The 26,864-nt window shown below is 35.4% G+C and overlaps 1 protein-coding gene across 1 annotated transcript in view; it reads right to left on the bottom strand.

Annotated features, from left to right (window-relative positions):
• The window catches only part of LOC125931257 (cilia- and flagella-associated protein 47-like), a 111,817-nt gene that overhangs the window by 44,939 nt on the left and 40,014 nt on the right, over positions 1–26,864 (bottom strand). The window contains exons 10-12 of the mRNA XM_049643221.1: positions 19,482–19,576; positions 12,811–12,970; positions 2,540–2,735 (exon numbers count right to left, since the gene is read on the bottom strand). Of these exons, the coding sequence (XP_049499178.1) occupies positions 2,540–2,735; positions 12,811–12,970; positions 19,482–19,576 (451 nt within the window). The remainder of the gene's footprint in view (positions 1–2,539; positions 2,736–12,810; positions 12,971–19,481; positions 19,577–26,864) is intronic.

The raw sequence follows: 26,864 nt of genomic DNA, 5'->3' as shown, positions 1-26,864 counted from the left end.
CAGTGCAGAGACCAACATGGGGCTCAATCTCACAAACTGTGAGATCATGACCTGAGCCAGAAATCAAGTCAGAACTTAACCAACTGAGCCACCCAGGTGCCTCTGTTTTACCTCTTAAATAAGGTCATCATATGTAAAATCAATACTGCTATCCAGCTTTCTTTTGGTTATGCTACCATACATTTTCCCATGATCTTCGTTTGATAGTTCTCAACTAGGAGTAGTTTTGCATCCCTGGGGACATGTAGCAATGTTTGGAGACAATTCTTTTCTGTCATAACTAGGGAGAGGATGCTATTGGTTAGATACCAGGAAGGCTGTTAACATCCTACTACACACAGAATAGCCTCCAACAAAAAAAAAGAAACATCCTCCCCAAAATGTCAAAGGTTCTGATGTTGAGAAACCCTGCTTTACTTCAGTCTTTCTTGTCCTTATGTTTTACATATACTTCTTTTAATAGGCAGTTGGACTTTTTATTATTTACTCTAACATTCTCTGTATTTTAACTAGTCAGAATAACTTACTTTAATTGCATTAGTCAACTACATAAAGTTTTTGACATCATTTTTGTTTTAGTTTTCTCTTGCTTTTGTTGGTTTCTATGCTGTCTGTGTAGTTATATACAATTGTAGGTTTAGTGAATGCCCTTAAAATTTTACCTGACATACTTTGTTTTATAATTTCTACAAGTTACATTTGGTTCATTTTCAAGGCTATATGGTATAATTCCATGTTAATTTCTAATTTTTGTAATGCCACCCTTTAAAAATAAATTATTTATATTCTGTGTCTGATAATTCCAATATCTGAATTACTTAAGAGTCTAAATTTCAAAATAGTTGTTTGTGCTGACTCTATGGTATCTTCCCTTCTTGAGAGTTCTGTAATACTTACTCCAGCACTGATGTCCGGTTGGTAGCAACTGTGGCAACTGAAATATGAGCCCAAACTGAGGATGGCTTCATTTAGAGCAGAGGTTCACAAAGTGTGGTCCATGGATCAGCAGTATCAGTATCATTTGGAAATTTATTAGAAATATAAATTATTACATGCCATTCCAGGCTTCCCAAATCATAAATTCTGGGGATGGAAGGCAATAATCTCTGTTTTAAAATTCTTTCAGGTGATGCTGATATACGCCACAGTTTAAGAACCACTGATCTAGAGAAGATTTACTTGCTTCTGCTGACAGGTAGAAGGATTTACTCACATAAACTCTTTTAGCCTCTTTCAGTGTCCCTGGATTAATCAAGGAATTTGAGATTGTTTTCCCACTTTGAGGAAGTTGTCTCAAGTTTGGCTTTGTTTTTAATTTTTTTTAAAGTTTATTTATTTTTGAGAGAGACAGAAACAGAGTGGGCGTGGGGAAGAGGCAGAGAGAGAGGGAAACACAGAATCTGAAGCAGGGTCCAGGCTTCAAGCTGCCAGCACAGAGCCCAATGCAGGGCTCAAACTCAAACTGTGAGATCATGACCTGAGCCAAAGTCAGATGCTCAACAAAGTTGTATCAAGTTTTAAGAAAAAGCCTGCATTTGGCAGATTACTACAGCTCACCACTCTTACTCTGGTTTCAGCTTATATGTATTGGTTTGGTCTGTTTTGATTTGAGCCCTTTGGAGACCTCTTATATTCCTCATAAGCCAGTAATGAATGAATGAATGAATGAATGAACACACACACACACACAAACACACACAATCTACTTGCTCTGAGTAATTCTGAGATGGCCCCCAAGAGTCCTCTCCCCTAGTGTACATACACAAACCCTGCATTATTCCCACCCCGTGGGTAACAGAATCTGTAAGTATATCACACTGGTGATTAATTTGTGTTACACAGCAATGGTAAAGGGACTTTCCATATGTAACTGACACCTCTAGCCAAATGAATGCAAATAAAGCTAAAAGATTATCATGTGGGGATCATATTTAATTAGGTGAGATCTTAAAAGGTTTGGAGGTCAGAGACTCAGAAGTCAGAGAGATGCTCTAAAGTACCATGATGGGAGGAGGAACCACATGGCTAGGATGTGAGGGTGGTCTCTAAGAGCTGAGAGCGGTCCCAACAGCCAGCAAGAAATTATCTTAGTCCTACAACTGAAAGGATTAATTCTGGAGACTGAGCCTCAGATGAGACTGCTGCCATAGCCCGCACCTGGATTTCCACTTACTGAGACCTTCAGCAGTAAATACACCTTAACTAACCCAGAGGACTCTTGACCCAATGAAACTTAAAAGGTAACAAATTCATGTTTTAAGGCACTAAGTTTGTGGTAATTTGTTACATAGCCATAGAAAACGTGCTTCACATACCATGAAGAGACACATATGAAAAATTTTTACAAGAAAATCAAATGACTAATTGTGAGGTAATGAAGTGGGCTTCTTAAAATTTTTAATTTAACTGAACTGTTAAATATTTTAACGGTTCATTCCAATAACAGAAACAAGTCAGACATTGCTCATGACTCATACAACACAGACACAAACAAAAAAGCACATAAACAAACTGTGGTAAATTCACATTAAGCATTTACCTGAAATAGTTTTGAGGTAAAATGTTGACATTCATCTTAGTTGTTACGTCCAGAGGAACAGGAGCGAAAAATATGAATGGAGGGTCAAACGATAACTTGGGTGATTTTACCTCTCCAACCAAACATAACTTTCGATAGCAAATTGGATTATCATTTAGATGAATGGGAATATCGGCTGTGTATTTTGTAGGATGACCTAATGAAAAATAATTATTTTAAAGGATATTAGAATTGTTTACATACACAAAAAACTTTTACACAGTTTAAACCTTACTAAATATATAAATGTACTATGAAGGTACAGCTCCATGGAGAATAGATTACTCAAAAATTGGAATTATCCTGCCAAGGAACTATAAACATGGAATGAGGGGCGCCTAGGTGGCTCAGTCGGTTGAGGGTCCGACATTGGCTCAGGTCATGATCTCATGGTTTGTGAGTTTGAGCCCCGTGTCACGCTCTGTACTGGCAGCTCGAAGCCTGGAGCCTGCTTCGGATTCTGTGTCTCCCTCTCTTTTGCCCCTCCCCCACTCACAGTCTGTCTCTCTCTCCGTCTCTCACTCTCTCCCTCTCAATAAAGAAATAAAACATTAAAAAATATTTTAAAGTGCACTATGTCTAGAAATAGAGCAGGCCTCGTTAAAGCAGATATTATTATTGGAAAATACATAAACCTAGAGCAAACAGTGCAGTAAGACTTATTTTTTTGGATTGGTTTCTATTCCTTTACAGGAGCTGCCTATCCCCTTAGTATATGCAGTACGAAGATGAGGTCAGACAGTTGCCATAAGGATCTCAGGGGACTCGTATTGAGAAATGGGTGTGCTGAGAAGAGAGGAATGTTGTTCCTCCCAGATTTTTAAGTTTATGGAAAGGTACCAGTGTTGACTGGCCAATTTCACCTCATAGGAAAAGAAAGGCAATTCCCATGTACCAACTCACCATGAGGAAAGGCAGTTTGTGTTGGAGAAAAGGGCTCAGCATCTGGGGCTGCAGGCTAGTCCCAAACAACGGTCCCATTCCAGCAAGCTGCCAGTGCCCTTTTAGACCCAGATGCCCCAACACAGTGTCTTGTAGAGAGAAAGATGTGATTTGGTGAGTATGAACTCAAGGTAATATCTTAGAATGAGAAAACAGGATCAGGGCCATCAAGAGTATCACAAAAGCAGATGATGAGTGCTCTGGGCGATACATGTTCAAAAGTGACATTGTGAACTATACACAAAAGCAATAGAATCACTGAACTGATCAGACTCACTAGATCTCTCTGTACCGGGTGCCTTTACTTGGTCAAATAAGTCTTTTCTTGTTCATATAGTCTGGGATCCTTGGAAAATGAGAGGTGACTGGAAAGGGAAGTGAATTAGTGACTTCTTACTGACAGATGAGCACAGGAAAGACTATGTGAAAACAGGACAGACTATATACATACCTTCAGTTGAGAAAATAAATTATAATAGAATTTATATATCTAAAACACTGTAAATCTATAGAGAGATGATGGTTTCATTTCATGAATCTGATATTGTTAAAATTATTTTGGGGAGAAAGAAAATCAAGTCCATTACTTCCAAAATTAGGCAAGGTTTTAAGACTTACGGAACTGTGAATGCCAAATGGGGTGTTTGGAGATTATTTCTGGGTTTCACACCTGTTAAATGTTTTGGGGTCATGGAGAATGGGGGTTCCTTGTATAACCTAAGACTACTAGGGATTCAATAACATTTTTCTAAGCTCAGCTGGGCCTTCTCGTTCATCTCAGATTTAAGTTATATAAATGTGTTATAGGCATGTTTAATTTTTTAAGAGTTAGGTTGAAATCCTAAGAAGGCAATGCATAGATTTGACTGCTGAGGCTTAGCCCCATATCGAAGGAAAAGTCAAATGGAAATGTATCTTATTTCCTTCTAGATTGTCTATTCCATTTTATCTGGATAAAAATGTTGATAGACATAAAAGAGAAGCTCTATACAGAAATACAGATGGTGGCTTTAGCTGGACTGGCTCTCCTGCTACTTCTTTCAGAACGAGATATAGAAACTGAGAGGAAATATGCAGAAATACATAATGAAATACAATTACTTTTACAGAATAAACTTCAGAATGGGGAGAATATGTAATGTTTTCTATCATATTTTCAGAGTTCTAAACAGAGATAATAAAAGATGAAACATTTTTGAAACCTAATCACAGTACCCTATGTACTGTTTCTCGCACACAAAGCTAGAGTAATTATAAAATGCCATGCTGAAAAAATAAAAAAAAATAAAATGCCATGCTAATAGATGCATCAGGACACTGAATTAAGGCAACATAGTGCTAATAGAATATTACTGAGAGAACACACAGCTGAATGAATTCTAAAAAGCTTAAAAGTTAGAACACATCCTTATCCTGCCTTTTCTGTTGATAACAGAGGTAGTTGCTGGTATTTTATTTAGATTGCCACATTTGTTTAGATGTGTAAAGCAGTCATGTCCCAAGGGTTCTGCTGCAAGTGATTTACTGAGTGCATGCTCTCAGGAGGAGCTTGTAGGCAAAGGGGGAAGCGAAATGGAGGAGAGCCTGAAGCTATGAAAAGTTGTAGGTTTATAATGCAGACTGAAATCGATCCCATAGGCAGCTATGGGATGTGAATTCACCGGAAAGGTTGTCCCACCTGCGGGAAAGTTAGCTGGGCCAACTAAGGTAGTGGTAGTGGTGACAACTACCCTCATAGGCATCTCTGCACATAGTATCTTCCTTCAGCCAATGGCAACCTTCTAGAGGAGGGGACAGACACAACCTATTAGGAGCCAATATCCACAACTGAGAGATGGGTGGGAAAACCCAGTAATGGGAATCTGGAAGGGCTCAAACAGCATCTATCAGAGACTGCATCTTAATGTTGCTTCAGAAGAAAGAATAATTAAGAAGAATAACAGGTAAGTTATTATAACACCCTTTTAAACAGAAATGGCATTTGGTGTGCTTATTTCATTGTGGCATATAAACTATAAAGGTACTGAAGCAGATGCTTTAAATTAAAGACAAATACCAGTATAGACTTCCTCAAAAAATAGGGGGGAGGGGAGGGAAATCTTCGTAGTTGCCTTTTCAAGCATCTTCCATCTGTTCTTTTGCTTCAGTTTGCATAAAGAAGCTAGTAGTCAATACTTTCACTTCCTAAAGCTCATTACCAGAAAAATTCTATATTTTTATGCAGCAGGGATTCTCATGTGGAGAATTTTCTAACTTACGTGCTCAATGGGTTGCGAAACATTGAGGCTATTTAAATGAGAACTGAGAACAATCTTATCTAAGGAAAGTAAGGGTCTAACCACACAAATTAGATTCAAGAACAATGGTTTGGATTCAGAAGGGACTGGAGATTTGCTTAGAGATCAGTATGGGTCACCTACTCTACCATAGCCCCAGCCTCCATCCCTGTGCCAGTCCAAGAAAGAGATGAGAGGGAACGAAAAGTAAAAAACACCCACTTAAACTCTTGAAAGCCTTGAGAATATAAGGCAGCCCTGCTTGGTGGCCAGCATAACAAGTCTAGCCAAAGTGGAGATAAAGTATATCTACCCCACTTCAGGTGATATTGATGGCAAAGGATGCAACTACAAGGCAAAGAAAACAAATGGGACATAAAGGCCCTGACCATGGCTTGGGATAAGAGGCTTACACCACAGTCAGATTACAAGATAAGAAAATGACAGAAGAAAAGCATAATCAATTACCAATGCCTGCTAGAAGAAAATGGCAGTTGCTAAGGATAGCTCAAAGAATAAGGCCAAGATCACACCGGGTATAAATGAAAATATCCTAAGTCAATAATGAATGATCCATATACACACACAAAAAGGCTGTCAACAGGAACTGTCCCTAAGAAAATTCAAGCATTGTACATACATATGCGTATATATAAGCATATATGTAAATTGTGGAGTTGAAAAATATAATGACTGAAATGAAAAATTCATTCTAGGGCACCTGGGTGGCTCAGTCGGTTGAGCGTTTGACTTTGGCTCAGGTCACTATCTCACAGTTTGTGAGTTTGAGCCCCAGCATGGGCTCACTGCTGTCAGTGCAGAGCCTGGAGCCTGCTTTGGATTCTGTGTCTCCCTCTTCCTCACTCATGCTGCCTCTCTCTGTCTCTCAAAAATACAGAAAACAAATAGCAAAAGGCAAATGTAAATCTTTGTCTTACTTCATCGCTAATTAATCAGTAAGTGTAAAATGACTCAACACACCCATGAGAAGGCTGAGATATGCAAAATAAATTTTTAAAAATGATCCAAATCCATGCCATCTATAAGAGACACTCTTTGGATTCAGAAACACAATTCAACTGAAAGTAACAGGATGGAGAAATTCTATATATGCAAATAGTAACTTAAAGACAGCTGCAGTGGCTATGCTAATATCAGACAAAATAACTATTAAAAATCAATACTGGAGACAAAGAAGGACATTATATAATGATAACAGGACAATCCACGAAGAAGATAAAACAATTATAAACATAAATACACCTAACAGAGCCACAAAGTACACAAGGAAAAAAAAAAACAGTAAAACTGAAACAAGAAATAACAGATATTTCAGTAATAACCCTTTGAGAATTTAATATTCTACTCTCAATTGGGGATAAGACAAATAGGTAGAAGATCACTAAAGAAATAAAATATTTTGGTCTATAAACAAAATAGATCTAAAAGACATCTATGGAACATTCTACCCAACAAGAACAGAATATATACACTTCTCAAGTGCACGTGAGGGAGCATGGCTGGCTTAGTTGGTAGAGCATGTGACTCTTGATGTCAGGGTTTTAAGTTTGAGCCCCATGTTGGGTATAGAGATTACTTAAAATTAAAAAAATCTTAAAAAAAAAAAAAGAAATCAAGTGCATGTTGAACATTCTTGAAGGTAAATCATATTTTAGGGTATAAGGTAAGCCTTTACATTGACTGAATCCAGGGGCACTTGTGTGGCTCAGACAGTTAAGCGTATGACTCTTGATTTTGGATGAGGTCATGATCTCATGGTTCATGAGTTTGAGCCCCGTGTTGGGCTCTGCACTAACAGTGCAGAGTCTGCTTTGGATTCTCTCTCTCCCTTTCTCTCTGCCCCTTCCCCACTCGTGTTCTCTGGGTCTTACCCTCTCCCAAAATAAATAAACAAACTTAAAAAAATAAAAAAATAAATTTATAGCATTAAAAAATAATCAAAAAAGGGGCACCTGGGTGGCTCAGTCGGTTGAGCTTCCGACTTCAGCTCAGGTCATTATCTCACGGTCTGTGAGTTTGAGCCCCACGTTGGGCTCTGTGCTGACAGCTCAGAGCCTGGAGCCTGCTTCAGATTCTGTGTCTCCCTCTCTCTTTGACCCTCCCCCATTCATGTTCTGTCTCTCTCTGTCTCAAAAATAAATATTAAAAAAAATTAAAAAAATAATCAAAATAAAATGACTGCATCCATAAACAGTATGTTTTGTGACAACAATGGAATAAAATTAGAAATCAATAACAACGTGAAATTTTGGAAATTCTCAAATATGTGAAAATTCTACAACACATTCCCAAATAACTAAGTGTCAAAGAAGAAATAGCAAAGGAAATTTTACAAAGTAATTTGGGATGAATTAAAATAAAAACAAAACATACCAAAACTTATGGGATGTACCAGAAGCAAGGCTCAGAGTAAAATTTAGAGCCATAAATTGCTTATCTTAAAAAAGAAGATATAAGTACTTAACTTTGCAACATAAGAAACAAGGTAAAAAAGAGCAAATTACAACCAAACCAAAAAGAGAGGAAATAATAAATATTAGAACAGAAATTAGTTGAATAGAGTATAGGAAAATATTAAGAAAATCAATAAAATCAAGAGTTGGTCTTTGAAAAGCATATCAAATTTGAAAAACCTTTGGCAAGAATGACGAAGAAAAAAAGAAGATTCAAATTACAAAAGTCCCAAATAAGACAGGGAAAATCACTATTCACTTTACAGAAACTCAATAAAAAAAATATAAAGGAACACAATGTAAAGTTGTATATAAACAAATTAGATAATGTAGATAAAATGGACAAATTCCTAGAAACACAAAAAGTACTTAAACTGATACAATAAGAAATATAAAATGTGAATTGACTTATTGAAAGGGATTATAACAGGGAGAAACAGCATGTCTGACTCCACACTGATTCTATTTTCCTTGCTGCTGTGACCTATAGCTTAGAAACTTCTGCTGAGCCCTGCATGTAGCCATGTTACAGCTAAGATTTGCAAAAACTGCTTTTTACCCAAATCTATCTCACCTAAGGAGATGAGGAAGCACATACAGAAATGACTATGCTATGCCTAAGATTTATAGGAATGACATGACCAGATAGATTCCTGTATGCAAAGATCAACTGTCCAAGGACATACATTATCTCCTCAGATGTCTACAGAAGTCAGTTACCTTTTGACTCCAACCCTTCCCACTTCCTCCTTTTGCTAACATAAAAGAAACTCCAATTTCATGCTGAGGGAGATGGTTCTTCGGGACAATAGTCTGCCATCTCTTTGGTTTGCTGGCTTTCCAAACAAAGTGCTTTCCTTTCCCTAATGTCTTGCCTCTCCACTTACTGGCCTATTGTGCAGTGAGGAGAATGAACTTGGACTCAGTTACAGAAGTAAAGTAGCAATCAAAAAACTTCTCACAAAGAACAGGCAAAATCCAAATGGATTCACTGGTGAAATCTACTAAACATTTCATGAAGAATTAATACATATCTATATAAAATATCTTTACATAGATTTATGTGTGTGTGTGTATGTACGTATGTATGTGTGTGTGTATGTGTGTGTATATATGTGTGTGTGTATGTGTATGTGTGTATATGTGTGTGTGTGTGTGTGTGTATACACACACAATTCAATGGGGAAACAATATTCTTTTCAATAAATGGTGCTGGGACAAGCAGATAGGCCCATGCAAAAGAATGAGGATGGAGCCCTACCTTATAGCATATTAAAAAGTAACTCAAGATAAGCCATTGTCCTAAATGTAAGAGATAAAATTATATGACTTTAAGAGAGAACATAAGAGTAAATCACCATGACCTCGGGTTATGTGATGTTTTCATAGATAAGACACTGAAAAGCTAAACTAAAAAAAGAGAAATTGGATAAAATACGCTTCATCAAAACTAAAAGCTATTTTGCGTTAGCTGTCATCATCAGAAAGTGAAAAGAGAAATCTCAGAATGAAATAAAATGCTTTATACTTATAAAATAATTTTATCCAGAATACATAAAGAACAATGTAAACTCAAAAAGACAACCAAATTTTAAAATCAACAAAGGATTTGAACAGACATTTCTCCAAAGATGATATACAAACTGACAATAAGTACATGTAAAGATACACAACATCAGTAGTCATCCGGGAAATGCAAATAATAACTACAATGACATATTATTTCACAGTCACTAGGATAACTATAATAAAAAAGATCACAAAAGAGTTAGCAAGGATGTAGAGAAAATAGAACCCCCATTCATTGCTGGTAACATTTTAAACTGTTACAGTTGCTTTGTAAAACAGTTTGGCAGTTTCTTAAAATGTTAAACATCAAATTATCCTAAGACCCAACAATTCCACTCTAAGATATATAACCAAATAAATGAAAACATGTGTCCTCACAGAACGCTACAGGAATGTTCCTAGCTGTTTTATTCACAGGAGTCAAAAAAGTACAAATGATCCAAATATCCACCAGATGAATGTCTATGAACAAACATGTGATATATCCATACAATTATTGGTAACAGAAGGGAATTAAGTACTAATTGATGCTATAATCTGGACTAACCTTGAAATTATTATGCAAAGTGAAAGAAGCCAATCACAAGAGGACACATTATAGGAGTCTACTTATATGAAATATCCACAGTAAACATATTCCTAGAGACAACCAATAAAGGTCAGCAGTGGCTGAGTGGAGGGAGAGATGGGGAGTGACCACTAATGGGTACAGGGTTTCCTTTGCAAGCAATGAATATGTTCTAAAGCTAGGCTGTTTTGATGGCTACCCATCTATGACGATCCTAAAAACCACTACACTGTACATTTTTTAAAAATATATTTTATGGTGTAAGAATCACACTTTAACAAAGTTGTAATTAAGAAAACCATACTTTCAAAAATAATCACATCTGAATGTGAATTTTACCTCTATGGTATCTGATTTAAAATATAAGAATGTAAGGCAAAATAAAAGGCATCTTTTTCTTCAAGATTCCAGTAGTTTCCCCATTTTAATGAATAGTAAAAACAACTGAGAAAACCAGAAAATAAATGCACACTTGATTTGGAAAGAACTACTAAGGAAAAGTCATGAAAGCTGTATTCCGTGCCACGTGAGCCAAGAAAGATAAAAATTGTCTGTACCAGAAGAAAATAAATGAGGGTGACCAAAAAATCAAGCATAAGCTACCCTGGTTCCAACTTAAAAGGCCCCTATAACTCAATTCCAACTCCCCAAAGATCCCATTCTCCATCCAGCTGTTTGATCTTGAAGAACCCTGTACTCTCATCCAACCTGTTGGCTTTGATCTGCTACAGTCTTGCCTCCTGCTACCTCAATACCTTAGAGACGGAGAAGACTACAGCCCACTGATCCAAGCAGTGGGTGGAATGGAATGATGTTTAAAAAAAAAACCTAACTGAAAATAAAATTCCAAAATATTTCAACAAAGTCTTGAGTAAGAAATAAATTCATATATAATTTTGTCTGTGGGAAAGTTCATTGATACTATTCCATCTTAGAACTGACAGGAAAAAATATGTCCACATAGGTGTTCCCAAAGGTCTAAAGATGACATATAGAAGGGAAATAGATGTATAGCATATAAGACAAAAATTGGATCAATACATAAAATTTATGAAAAATGATAAGAAATATAACATAAAGGAAATATAAAATGAAACTGCTTGAAAATGAAAAATATATTATAACAGAAAATATGAATAAGTCAAATTCCCCTCCTAAAAATTACATTTCAGTCTTGCTCAAGAAAAGAAGCAAAATCCTTTGTTTTACAATACTGGTCTTAAATTTAAAAAGACACAGACTGAAAATAAAATGATATATCAACCAAAGAAAGACAAAATGGCACTGTAGCACATAAAACGACATTGAAGCAAATAGCATTTAGTAGAAAAAAGAACATTACTTTAAATACATATGCTATTTATAAAAGATATATAAGACATAATCTTTTAATAACATCCAAATATACAAAGCAAAACTACTGGAATCAAAAAAGTTTTAACAAACTGCCACCATAGTAACAGATTCAGACAGACTATAGTAACAGTTCTAGTGCAGTTGTAATATAAATGTAATGTGATTGTAACGTAGCAACATTGTATTAACAGATTCAGGAGGAGAATAAGGTAGAGGAGGAGATATTGTAAATGAAGAGAAAAATTCATTAGTTACTATGATTTTATATTAAAAAACTATTTACTTAGAAAACAATACAGAATAATCTCTGAAAAACTTCCAGATCTAACTAGAGAAGTTCAGTATAGGAGCAAGGTGACAGATAAACTATAAATATATTCTTTTTATATAGTCATAGCTAATTAAAAAGATTAACTTAAAAATCTCATTCATAATAGTGATACCTATAAAATAAACTTTACTAGAAAAACATGCCATTATTTGAAGGGAAAAACTCAATTATATGTCTTTTTCTAGAAACAGGAAGAAAATAATCTATAGTTCATTTGGAAAAGTAAATGTGTAAGAACCACCAAGAATTTTTGTAATAGATTTGTGATAACAGAAAATTTGTCACACCAATTAGAAAAAGGTACAATAAAGCTGTTGTAAAAAAAACATCAGTAAAGAAGTGAACATAGAGATAAATAGACACAATGGCCAGCTTCCCCAAAGCAGGCAATCCAAGAATGCAAGCTAGACGTAGCCATGCCTTTTCTGACCTAATCTTGGAAATCTTACGCCATCACATTCATAATATCTTCTGGGTGATACATCAGTCCTATGTGATGTGGGAGGGGACTATATAAGGCCATGAATACCAAGAGGTGAGAATTATTTGGGGCCATATTTGAGGCTGGTTATGAAAGAATTCTAGTATGAAACTTCTTAAAACTATTTAAAGAACACATAAAAAATAACCTAAACTTTTGTGTACAAGATAAAATTAAATAATATGTGAGAGGTAAATTGAAACATCAATAACAAATATAAGAAAAAAGGACTTACTTGGACAGAAACTTATGGAAACATTAATTTCATTATGTGGTTGCAGAATCCCACTCAGCACACTAATCTTGAATGTGCCATCTTTGAAAAGTTTGCCATTATTACTAATATCCAAAGTCCATTTCACATCTTGTTTTGAAGTATTATGTAAGACAAGATCCTGTTTATACACACAAAATACATAAATAAAAAGACATTTATAAAAATTATAATATGCAATATAAAATTTAGCTTGTTTTACCATGCCAAGGTGAAGAGGCTGTGTACAAAGTCAAGTGATTAAAAGTGGAATTCACATGGGGTGCCTGGGTGGCTCAGTCAGTTAAGCATCCGACTTCAGCTCAGATCGTGATCTCATGGTTCGTGGTTTCGAGCCCCACATGGGGCTCTGTGCTGACAGCTCAGAGCCTGGAGCCTGTTTCAGATTCTGCGTCTCCCTCTCTCTCCGCCCCTCCCCCACTCGCACTCTGTCTCCATCTCAAAAATAAATAAACATTAAAAAAAAGTTTTTTAAAGTGGAATTCACAGTTTTAAAAGTGATGTTAGGCAAACAAAGGGGTATGCAAATATGTTCATAGCATATTAACAACTATGAAAAATACACAAAGGATAGAGACCAGGGTAAAATAAAAATGTCAAAAAGCTATGCTAGTTAGCAAGGATGCTGAGTAACAACTTTCATTCATGATTGTGAGACTGTAAAATGGTATAGTCCTTTAGGAAGACAGTTTGGCAGTTTCTTATAATGTTAAGTATACAATACCATATGACCCAGTAATCCCCTTCCTAAGTATTTACTTAAGTGAAAATTCATGCTCACATAAAAATGTACATGTTAATGTTTATAATAGTTTTGTTCATCGCCAAGCAATGGAGGAAAAAAAAAAAACAAACCAAGATTTCCTTCAAATAATGAATGGATAAACATTCCATACAATGGAATAAAATTTACTGATAAAATAAATGAAGTATTAATTCACACAAAAATATAAATAAATGTAAAATATATTTTGCTAAGTGAAAGATGCCAGACCCAAATGGCCACATTTTATATAATTAAATTACCTGTCATTCTGGAAATGCAAAATCATTTGGATGGAAAAAAAGAACCAGTGGTTGCCAAGTGTTGGTGGAAAGAGGAGTAGTTGACAGCAAAGGGGTTACATTGAGGATTTTTAGTGTAGTAAAACCATTCTGTCATGTATTGAAGTGGTAGGACAATTATTCTACATATTTTTCAAAACCCATAGAACTATATACCACTAAGAGTTAACTTAAATGTAAGTAACTTAAAAACAATCAACCAAGGTACTGGGAACCCCAGGATACATTGTAGATTACAACAAAGTATATTACAAATGTATGAGATAATCTCACTGAAGTTAGTGGAGACTGAGGAGGAATGGCCGAAGCAACTGCAAAACTGTATTTGGACTGGGAATTATAGAGCTAAAGACAAAAAGTTACTCTTTATTAATACTGTACGCTAGTTGGCAAATATATTAGCAATTCTAGATACAGGTTAAAAATTCTGAAACTTCTTTACTAGTACACTAGTAAAAGTATACACTTTTACCTGTACTTTATACAGGTAAAAAAATACATAAATAAAGTATAAATAAGAGAGCCAGATTTTTCATGGTCAGAGAAAGGAGTTAAAAATAAGCAAGGAAGAAAGATTGGAATAAACCTTGTGGTGCTGGATTAAAGTCAGAGACATCAGTTTGAACCCATGTTTAAATAGATAAATAGATACATGGATGGATGATAGAGATAGAATGATAGATAGACAGGGGCACCTGGGTGGCTAAGTAGGTTGAGCGTGTCACTTTGGCTCAGGTCATGATCTCGCAGTCCATGGGTTCCAGCCCCATGTTGGGCTCTGTGCTGACAGCTCAGAGCCTGGAGCCTGCTTCGGATTCTGTGTGTGTGTCTCTCTCTGCCCCTCCCTCACTCGTGCTCTGTTTCTCTCTCTCAAAATAATAAACATTAAAACACAATTTAAAAAAAAGAATGATGGGGCGCCTGGGTGGCTCAGTTGGTTAAGCGTCCGACTTCAGCTCAGGTCATGATCTCACGGTCCGTGAGTTCGAGCCCCACATCAGGCTCTGTGCTGACAGCTCGGAACCTGGAGCCTAGTTCGGATTCTATGTCTCCCGCTCTCTCTGCCCCTCTCCTGCTCATGCTCTGTCTCTCTCTGTCTCAAAAATAAATAAAAACATTAAAAAAAATTTTTTTAAAAAGAACGATAGCCAAATTATGTATGTGTGTATTCACTAGTATACACACAAATATTTCCTGATTCTATTTGCCAAAGGGGCTTAGAACATGTGACATCCCAGTAGCAGCTAGCACATCTAGTGTACAGATCTTGATTTCTAAATACCATTCTTCCATAAATGGTACTGGGGTTTCTTGAAGAAAATGTTGATTCTAGAACTGGAACAAGCAAAATAAAAGACAAGCCTGGACCATTTTATAGTGCCAGAAAGTAAGAGAATGCTTAAAAATCATGATGGAAGTATGTCAAAGGACAAGTCTAAAAGAATTCCTAATGGCCAGAGCTGGAACAATTTTAATAACAAAATAAATAATGTGATAATGTGATATTGGATTATAACTGAAAGTATGAAGTAAATATTTGTGAAGTCACATTGATATATTAATAAAATAAATAACTAAAAGGAGGGAAGGAATAATAATGCTTACAGAAAAATTCTGAATAATATATGTAAATAACCCCCCCAAAAGGTGGAGCGTGACCACCAACCCATTGAGTGTGGGCTGACATTGATGACTCACTTCCGAAATAGAGTGTGAAAAAAGAAAAACAGTTTGTCCAACTTTTTTCCAAGTCTCCTGACATTTATCACTACCAGTAAGCCATACACAATATCATGTACACCCTTCACATGTGACAAAAGAAGACATTTCAGCTGTTACACTCTTCCCTGAAACTCATAAAAAATAAGAATGCGGTCGAGAAAGGTGTAAAGAATCAGACAAACCAAAATTAAAGAATATTCGGAAAAAATACCAAACCAGTATTCTTTAAAATTGACCAGGTCATAAAAACATAAGCGAGACTGAGAGCCTGCCACAGATCAGAGGAAACTAAATACAATATGGTATCCTGGATTGGACCATGAGACATAAAAGGACATTAGTGAAAAACGGGTAAAACCCTGTGGGAGGCCGGACCCCGGTGCCATGCTGAGACCTGGTCGAACAACGGCTCCCTGTTGACTCAGCCAACCCGGTGGTTCCCCCTCCCATTCCCCCACTTGCAAAGGCATACGAAAGCCTTGTCAAGGCTGAGAAATCTAATTCCTGAAGCCTGTGGTCTGTGGGTGTTGGCAGTAATGTTACCCCCCTTTTCTACCCCGGGTCAAATAGAAACAAACATGGGAACTGTGTTTTGCTAGCAATCTATCAACAAGGTCTTGTTGCGACCCGTTTAGAAAGTTCACAAGGTACACAGAACTAAATGTTTTGGTTGGCAGCGATCATGTGAAACCTGTTTATTCTTAGAATGACTTGATCCATAAGAGTCTTGATATAAAAGATTGGGTACAGCAACAATAAAGCCGTCACTTGGGCCATCAGCCCAGGGGACCCTCCTGTTCCCAAACTGGCTTCTCTTCTCTTTTTTTTTCTTACATTCCCTTACCCTCAGGACCCTGATCTCGGTGTTTGTTGCGCCGGTCGCAACAAAACCCAAATAGAGTCTACTGTCTAACTTATAATTTTGTACTAATGTTAACTTGTTAGTTTTGAAAAATGTTCTATGGTTGTATAAGGTGTTAGCATGACGGGAAGTTGTGTGAAGAGTATACATAAAATCTCTGCACTGTCTTTGTAAAGTTCTGATAAATCTGGGAGCTATATGCATGACATGTGTGCAGACTTGTGCAACAAACTATCACAATAAAACCTTGAGCTAGGTATTTTTCTAACTTTACTCTTCAAAATTTGAAGAGTATACAATGATCCATGCAATTGGCACCACAACAAAATAACATACTTCCTTTCTTTCTAAAGTATGATTGATTTAAAATATTTAGGATTAAAAAAATAGGAGATTTTATTCCCAATGTCTCTCCGTACTTAAATATCTATTTAGTTCTAAAATTTGCATCTTATAAAGAAAAAAACATCTTTTAAAACAGAAGGTGAGCATGAAATTGTGCTAGTCATTTGAATGCCTCATTTTTCTCATTCTGAAATGAAGAAACGGCAGATCTCTAAAATATCCATTTTCCAATCCTAGCCCAAGAATAGAACTGATACAGTCATCTATAAAGAAACATTTAGTATGTGTACCACTGTCATTTTAAAAATAATCTTATCAAAATGATACATGTTAGTAGCTTACACAAATAATTTTAAAATACTTCTAAAAACCAGTTGTCCCACTCAACTCCTTCTCATCAACAGCTCTGCTTCCCTGAAACAACCAATTTTAGCTAATTCTGATTTGGATTTTCTCTGATAGTTATAGCCTTATTCTCAATATAATGTTGATATGGCTTACTTGAGGCTTTTTCATTGCTGCCATAACAAATGACCACAGACTTAGTAGTCTAAAGCCATACAAATTTATTAAACTACAGTCTTGTAGGTTAGAAGTTCAACAGGTTTATCGCCGGACTAAGATCAAGGTGAAGGAACCATGATCTTTTCTGGAGGGCTCTAGGGAAGGCTATTTGCTTGCCATTCCCTGTTTGTAGAGAGCAAACACATTCTTTGCCTGGTGGCCTCCTTTTCACCATCTTCACATCTAGCAACATCAGATCTCTCTACCTTTCTTCTGTCATCACATTTTCTTCTGAGCACAGTCAGGAAAACTTCTCTGGTTTTAACCATTCACATGAGTCAAATGGGACCATCTAGATCATCTAGGATAATCTCCCTTGCTTAGGGTCTTTAATGTCAATCACATTACACATCAGCAAAGTATCTTCTGCAATAGAAGATAGTGTACTCAAAAATTCTAGGGATTGAAATTGGATAACTTTGGGGGCCATTACTCTATCACATGGCTATGTCATGATTTATCAGACCCAGATATTGTCTCTTGAGTGCCCACTAGTGAAGATGAGGATTTAGCTCATAGATACTATCTCCACTCCCCTTTCCACCTCCCAATTGTGGATATTTAAATTATTTTAATTCTTCCATTAGTCACCTGGTAACTTGAAGTAATATATTTATATCTCTAGTTCTTCTGTCAACTTTACACAATTTCCTTTAATTACCCACTGAGTAAAATGAGTTTCACTCCTTTCTTCTACCATTCCCAACCCTTCTGTCAACTTAACCTTCACATACACATTGTACATATCAAACACTTGTCATTTTACATGTAATACACTATATAGGATCAATTTGAATTCTTCCCCACAAACATATTACGACTTCTCTGCATAATATATTTTATTATGACTATGTAAATATCATTCATGGCAAATCCAAGCAGTATATTAGAATCACATTTCCTTCTCTGTGGGGCCAATATGACCACTTTGCCACTCAAGACAGAAGGCTCTTGTCTAGATCATCTTTTATTATGCCAATTGAAAATAATTCAATGATATAAAATAAAATCATATTTATAGAGGGATTGCTTTTCTTTTGGAATTCAATCCAATTCAGTTCACTAATGCTTCCTTTCTAGTCCCAACACAAAATCTTTTGCATCCTTGAAGTTATATTATAGATAGAAGTCTTACTGATAGTATGCTTAAAACCATCACATTTTAATGTCAGAAGAGATCCTTTATTGTTCTCTATAATTTCATGTAGCACTTGGCTATTATTTGACGCATAAAATGTTAAATATTTTCTCCATATAATTTGCCCTCAAAGCTACAGAGGTTCAAAATTAATTGCAGGAAATGCAATATATAAGATAATAAAGGGGCACTACAAATACAATTTTCTACTATGTATGTATGAGCTTCCTTTTTATTCATGTCACTCTTTTTTCTTTCTAGATGGACTAATTAGGGGAGAGAGAGATGCAGAGATATCTAGTAAGAAAAAAAGAGTAGATTGTCATAGAAGTCACTTTATTATATACCTGGACTTTTCCCGTTTTTATTATTACCTTCCACCACATTTCCTTACCTGTATGGAACATATTTCACATTAATTTAATCATAGCCCCATTTTATATAAGGAGAGACAGATGATTTAATTCTATTTAAAATATTTTGGGGGGTGCCTGGGTGGTTCAGTCAGCTAAGTGTCCTCCTCTCGGTTTCAGCTCAGCTCATGATCTCATGGTTTCGTGAGTTCAAGCCCCTCATTGGGCTCTGTGCCAAGCATGGAGCCTGCTTGGGATTCTTTCTCCATCTCTCTCTACCCCTACCCTACTCACACTATCTCTATGTCTCTCAAAATAAATAAATAAAACTTAAAAAAAGGAAAAGATTCTTTAAAAAATAAAATATTTTGAATAGTCCTATTAAATATATGCATATATAAAAATGGCTTTATATGTGTCCATATATTTTCATAATTACTTCTGAGAAATACAATATATAGATATGCAAGTTCTCTAAAAATGAAAGTATTCTTAAAACAAATGCTTCAGAATAATCAACTCAATAAACTAAAAACCACAGTAAAAAGAAAAGTTGTAAACTGCATCATTTCTCTATACATACCTGAGTTTTTGTGACTTTGTTATTAGGATCCATAGTATAAAATGGGATTTCAAATGTAAAATCAGTGCTGGATAATCTCAATGGTGCTTGCAATACTATGAGAAGAAAATAAATGTACTGATAAAATATTAAGAGATATTAGCTCATAGTTAATTATTACTATACTTCTCAACCTGAAATAAAAAATATTCTTTGTATTTTTATGTACCCAGAGAGAAAACAAAATCACACTTTAAAACATTCATAGAATATCATGTTTAATCACATCTATAAAATTCCAATTTTGTATTTTAATGATAATTAATTACAAGTATAACAGAAAAACTATTCTTGAGACAAGAAGAGTATAAAATATACTAAATATTAAGCTGAGAATAATGTAAACATAGTTAAAATAGTCACTATAATAGAGTTTGACCAATGCAAAAGTACAGAAGTGAAAAGAAACATGACTTTTGCAAATACACCTTTTTGGTCTTTTGACAGCGTCTTTTGAAGAGCAGAAATTTTTAATTTTAATGAAGTCCAGCTTATCAATTCTTCTTTCACAGATCTTGCCGCTGTTGTTGTATCTAAAATGTCACTGCCAAACTCAAGGTCATACAGATTTTTTCTTTTGCTTTCTACTAAAAGTTTTTACATTTTGTATTTTACATTTAGACCCGTGATCCACTTGAGTTAACTTTTGTGAAGGGTGTAAGGTCTATATCTAGATTCATTTTTCTTTGTGATGTCCTGTTCTTCAGCACCATTTTTTGAAAAGAATATCTTTTCTGAGCTATATTGCCTCTACTATGTCAAACATCATTTGACTACATATGTGGGTCTATTTGTGGGCTCTCTTTCAAAAAAATTGTTTTAATGTTTACTTATTGTTGACACAATGTGAGAGACAGAGTGCAAGTGGCGGAGGGGCAGAGAGAGGGAGACACAGAAACTGAAACAGGCTCCAGGCTCCGAGATGTCAGTACAGAGCTCTATGAGGGGCTTGAACTCACAAACCATGAGACCATGACCTGAGCCAAAGTCAGCCGCCCAACTGACTGAGTCACTCAGGCGCCCCATGGGCTCTCTTTTCTATTCCACTCATCTATTTGTCTGTATTGTTGCCAAAACCAAAGTCTTGTGATTACTGTACCTTTGTAGAAAATCTCTAAGTTGGATAGTGTCAGTCCTCCAATTTTGTTCATCACCTTTAGTAGTGTGTTGGCTATTATAGGTCTTTTCCTTCTCCATATAAACTTTTAATCAATATGGCAATACCCACAAAGTAAGTTGCTGGGGTTTTTATTAAGATTGCATTGAATCTCTGGATAAAATTGGGAAGAACTGCCATCTTAACAATATTGAGACTTCCTATGAATGAATGTGGAATATCACTCAATTTATTTAATTCTTCTTTGCTATCTTTCATCAGATAAATTTCTTAACTTTCCTTATATAGATCTTATAAATATCTTGTTATATTCATACCTAAGTACTTCATTTTTGTTGGATGCTAATATAAATGGTATTTTGTATTTAATTTCAAATTCCATTTGCTCATTGCTTGTATATAGGAAAGCAATTGACTTTTGTATATTAAACTTATATCCTGCAACTTTGCTATATTAGGTTATTAGTTCCAGAAGTGTCTTTCTTAATCGATTCTTTTAGATTTTCTACATAAACAATGATATCTTCAATAAACAAAGAATTTAGTTCTTCCTTTTCAACCTGTGTATCCTTTGATTCCTGTTCATGCTCTACTGCATTAGCTAGGACTTCTAGTACAATGTTTAAAGAGTGAAAAGGGTCATCCTCGCTTGGTTTCTAATCTTACTGAGAAAGCTTTGCATTTCTCATCATTAAAAATGATGATAGCTTTAGGGTGTTTGTAGATATTTTTTATCAAGTTGAGAAAGTTATGCTCCAGTCCTCATTTACTAAGTTGTTTGCATGAAAGCGTATTAGATTTTATGAAATGCTTTTTCTTCCCCTGCATCTATTGATATGATCATGTGATATTTTCTTCTTTAGTCTGTTGATATGATGGAATGCATTACTTGATTTTTGAATGTGAACCAACCTTGCATACATGAGATAAATCTCACTTGGTCATGGTGCATAATTCTTTTTTTTTTTTTTTTTTTTTTTTTTTTTTATTTATTTTTGAGACAGAGAGAGACAGAGCATGAACGGGGGAGGGGCAGAGAGAGAGGGAGACACAGAATCGGAAGCAGGCTCCAGGCTCCGAGCCATCAGCCCAGAGCCTGACGTGGGGCTCGAACTCACGGACCGCGAGATCGTGACCCGAGCTGAAGTCGGACGCTCAACCGACTGAGCCACCCAGGCGCCCTCATAATTCTTTTTATACACTGCTGGATTTGATTTGCAAATATTTTATTAAGGATTTTTATATCTATGCTAATGAGAGGTATTAGTCTGTTGTTTTCTATTGTTGCAATGTCTTTGCCTGGTTTGGGATTAGGGCAAAAATCACCTCCAAATGAGTTAAAAAAGTATTCTTTCTGTTTCTATCCTCTGAAGGAGATTGTACAGAATGAATTATAGAGAATCGGTATGATTTCTTCTCTAAATGTTTGATAGAGTCCACCAATGAACCCATCTGGGCCTGGTGCTTTCTGTTTTTGAAGCTTATTAATTATTGATTCAATTTCTTTAATAGATTGAGGCCTATCCAGATGGTCTATTTCTTCTTGTATGAGTTTGGGCAGATTGTGTCTCTTAAGGAATTACTCCATTTCATCTGGTTATCAAATTTACATGCATACTGTTGTTGATATATGATCCTTATTATCTTTTTACTTTGAAGAAGCATTTTCTAGAAAAAATTAACTGCTCAAGATTAAAGTCTTACAGACTAACATTTTGATCACCTTAAATATTCACTGGGATCCAGACTGTCAGGCAATGATATAACAGTTGGTAATGAAGCCAGCACTGCAAGACTCACCAATGATCATGAGAGAATAGGCAAAAATCAACAGACATTTGAGAAACTCCTCAATATGAAGGAGAAATAATTCAGCAAAAATTGAGACAATGGATAGTCAACAGAAGAAAATTTCAAAGAAATAATAATACAAGTAGAGATAAAAGGTGTTTTTATTTTTTCAAAAGTCCGTATGTAAAGAAATAATCAGAAAAAAAGTTAACCCTTGTTAGTTTAAAACTGCCAAAATAATTTCTTAAGACATAATAAAGTCAGAAAAATATCCTGGGAAGTACAACAAAAAGATAAGGAAAAGGATAATAGGAGAGAATATATAATTTAATTAAAATATATATAACATAATCCAGGAAGTACAAAATACAACAATAGAAGTCTGAACGAAAGAAATACAGAAAACAGTGGGAAGGAACTTTTCAAGGAAATAATTTATGAAAACTTTATAGAACTGAAAGACATGAATTTCCATATTGAAAAGGTCCACAAGAACTTAAGACAAAAGGTTCACACTAAAGTCACCATTGTGAAATAATGGAGTACCAGGGATAAAAAGCAGCTTCTAATAGCTTCTAACAGGGAAACTCTAGGTCCTATGTAATGGATGGGGAAGAAGAATGTCATCAGACTTCTAAACACAACAGTGGAAATTAGAAGGTAATGATAATATCTTCGAAATTTTGAGGGAAAATTATTTTCAATCTAGAATTTCATACTAAACCAAATTATCATTTAAATATGAGAGGCAAATAAAAGACATTTTCAGAGAAGGAAATTCTCAATTATCTCCCTTACACTCTTTAGAAGCTCCTGGAAGATGTAATTTACCTAAACAGTGAAGTAACCCAAGAAATAGGAAGGCAAGGGACTGAAAAAACAGGAGAGTCAAGACAGAAAAGAGAAAAGAAAATGCCCACGTTATAGTGAAAGGAAGTCTTAGACAAGAGTTCTGTCACAGGAAAAGAAAGCACTCAGTGCATGTTGGAGCAGGAGGTTGTTGTGCTCCAGAAGGGCTGCTTTCAGGGAATGAGAACTTATGACACATTATCTGACAGGGTAGACTACCATGTGGAACAGTGTCCATATAAGCATAATACAGAGCTTTGTGGCATGGAAGGATTTTGTCAAATATTTAAGGACAAATGAGGAATTAATAACTCCAGGGATAAATAAAAAGTTGAAAGAATGTAAATAAAATACGCAGATACACTACTTGGCTTAACAATGAACAATATATTGTCAAAACAATTAAATCTCTGATAAAAATTTTAATTGAAATTTAAACTATAATTATATTGCAAAATTTTTAAGAAGAATTAGAGTTTCAAGTGAGTGAAAATGCTTGTCATTAAATAAGTGTTTTCATTAGATAATTAATGAAAAAAGTCACTGCGTCTTGGGTGCAGGATAAGCCTTGAGAAGGAGATGATGGATTACAATTCTGGGCTAGCACTATTTTAATTTTAAAAGGAATGCATGTAATTTGGGAATAAAGAGATAACAGCAAGCTTATGAGTCCCCTACTAAGGCATCATCCTTCTATTGAGGGGATATCTCAGAGAGTAATGGACTTGACCAAGTTTCCTTGCAAACATAAAAATGGAATTGACTAAGGGTGTTTGGGTGGCTCAGTGGGTTAAGCACCTGACTCTTGATTTCGGCTCAGGTAGTAATCTCACAGTTCATGAGATCGAGACCCAAGCCAGACACTATGCTGAGAATGTAGAGCCTGCTTGGAATTCTCCCTCTCCCTTTGTCCCTTTCCTGGTCTCACATATGTATGCATGCACTCTATCAAAATAAACATTTTTAAAAATTGGAATTGACTAGTGGACTATTTCAAAGAAAACTTTTGACACGCATTACCTGTCCAAATGGCCAACCAAAAATATCTGGAATTTATGGATTTATGAGGCAAATGACAATTCCTCATATAGACATTTCCTATATGTATAACTATTAAGAGTATAAAAATGGGAAGCTCCAAACAAAAAACAGCTTCCTTTGAGACAAAGGTTTCTACAAATGACTTTCAAAAGTCAATTCAAAAGCAAAAGGCATCTTAAGGAGGGAGAAAAGGACAATTTGGAAACCTGTGTCTAATAGATGCCAACTTCTACAAAAGAAATGTTACATCTCTGCCTGATTATATTTGTATCGTTTGAATCGTTAGTAAACTTTGGTGTTGATAAGTTATATGATACAACCAAGTTTGCTTTGACATTCCAATCCTCTCTGGAAATACAGCAACATTTTTTTTTTAATTTTTTTTTTTAACGTTTATTTATTTTTGAGACAGAGAGAGACAGAGCATGAACGGGGGAGGGGCAGAGAGAGAGGGAGACACAGAATCGGAAGCAGGCTCCAGGCTCTGAGTCATCAGCCCAGAGCCCGATGCGGGGCTCAAACTCACAGACTGTGAGATCGTGACCTGAGCTGAAGTCGGACGCTTAACCGACTGAGCCACCCAGGCGACCCAGCAACATTTTTTTTTAACAAATTAAATAAGTACTGGGGAGCCAGGGTGTCTCAGTCAGTTAAGCACTTGACTCTTGATTTCAGCTGAGGTCATGATCTCATGGTTTGTGACTTCAAGGCCCGCAATGGGCTCCACAATAACAGTGCAGAGCTTGCTTGGGATTCTCTCTCTCCCTCTCTCTCTTCCCCTCCCTGTTTCATGCTCTCTCTCTCAAAATAAATAAATAAAGTTAAAAATAAATTAAGTATAGAAATTGTTTTTGTTTTTTTAGAAAATGTTGAACAAGTTTTAAACCATTAAAAATAGGAAAAAAAAAAACAGTATTACACATATACCAATTCTGTAGCTAGGGAAGATGGTCTAATCTTTAAAAGAATGTTAGAAATCACAGAGGAAACAATAGCTAAATTTCACTATAAAATTATTTTAAGAGATTTATTGAAAAACAAACAAAACTAAAGGCAAACAATGAATCTTAGAAAAAATTCACCGTAAAAATGAAAAAAAGTAATATAAATAAGGAAATCAGTGACATCTATCAGACAGATACATAACCATACTGATAAAGGCAAAGTTCATGAACAGATAACTTATATATGAAATATAGAATTAATAGCAAAGACAGAAAATTTTAATCCTCATGAGTAATCAAAGAAATTGACATGAAAATTGAAATGATATACTTTTAATAACATAGAAAAATATCCAATTTCTTTAATTCAATGCTGGTTAGAGTTTACACTGAAGGAGGGTTGAAACAGCAAAACTCTTTACAAAAGCCCTTTTGCAAAATGATCTAGAGCTTTAACATGTATATACTTTAGAAGGAATGCAGCCAATGAAGAGAATATCACTGAAAAAAAATCTAAACAGGGAAAAAGTATTATACATAAAAATGTTCACTACTACAATATTTATATGAATAAGAAAATTTTTAAAAAAACAACCTAAATGCTTAGAATTATGCTTATATAACCTATAAGAGATACTTACAGGATGAAATATTCTATAATAGCTATCAGTGTTAATTTATACAATTAATAAGAGTGTATAACATCTAAGTAAAAGTTTCTTTTTTTAATTTTTTTAATGTTTATTTTGAGAGTGAGAGAGATAGAGCACAAGCAGGGGAAGGGCAGAGACAGAGGGAGACACAGAATCTGAAGCAGGCTCCAGGCTCTGAGTGGTCAGCAGAGAGCCCAACACAGGGCTCGAACTCACGGACTGCGAGATTATGACCTGAGCTGAAGTCGGACACTCAACTAACTAAGCCACTCAGGCGCCCCTTTAAATTTTTTTTTTTTTTTTAACATTTATTCATTTTCGAGAGAGAGAGAGAAACACAGCCTGAGCGGGGAAGAGGCAGAGAGAGAGGGAGACACAGAATCTGAAGCAGGCTCCAGGCTCCAAGCTGTCAGCACAGAGCTCAAGGCAGGGCTCCAACTCACAGACCACGAGATCATGACCTGAGCTGAAGTAGGACACTCAACCGAATGAGCCACCCAGGCTCCCCTAAATAAAAATTTCTATTAAGAATGAAGAGATTTCAACTGAACACAGGCAGGAAGATCACAACTATGTTAAAAAATAAAATAATAAAGGCATATAACAAAAGAAGAGTAAAATACCAACATATTAATAATACTATGCTCTAAATATTCACATACTAGATGACATTTCTGTGTTTCTAACATTTTCCAATTTTCCATAATGATGGTACATTAATTTTTATTTGTCAAGTAGGTAAATTTTATCTTTCATGAAAATAATTTACCTAATTAGGAGAACAAAATTAGACAATGATTTTTTCCCAAAAAAGATATCTTAAAACAAGAGAGAAAACTCCACAGAGGCTCCCTACCAGCTGCAGACTTTCTAATTCTGTATTTTATTTTATTTAAAAAAAATTTTTTTAACATTTATTTATTTTTGAGACAGAGAGAGACAGAGCATG

Source organism: Panthera uncia, chromosome X (genome assembly GCF_023721935.1).
Source record: "Panthera uncia isolate 11264 chromosome X, Puncia_PCG_1.0, whole genome shotgun sequence".
Lineage (NCBI taxonomy): Eukaryota > Metazoa > Chordata > Mammalia > Carnivora > Felidae > Panthera > Panthera uncia.
This window is presented reverse-complemented; position numbering and strand designations above follow the sequence as displayed.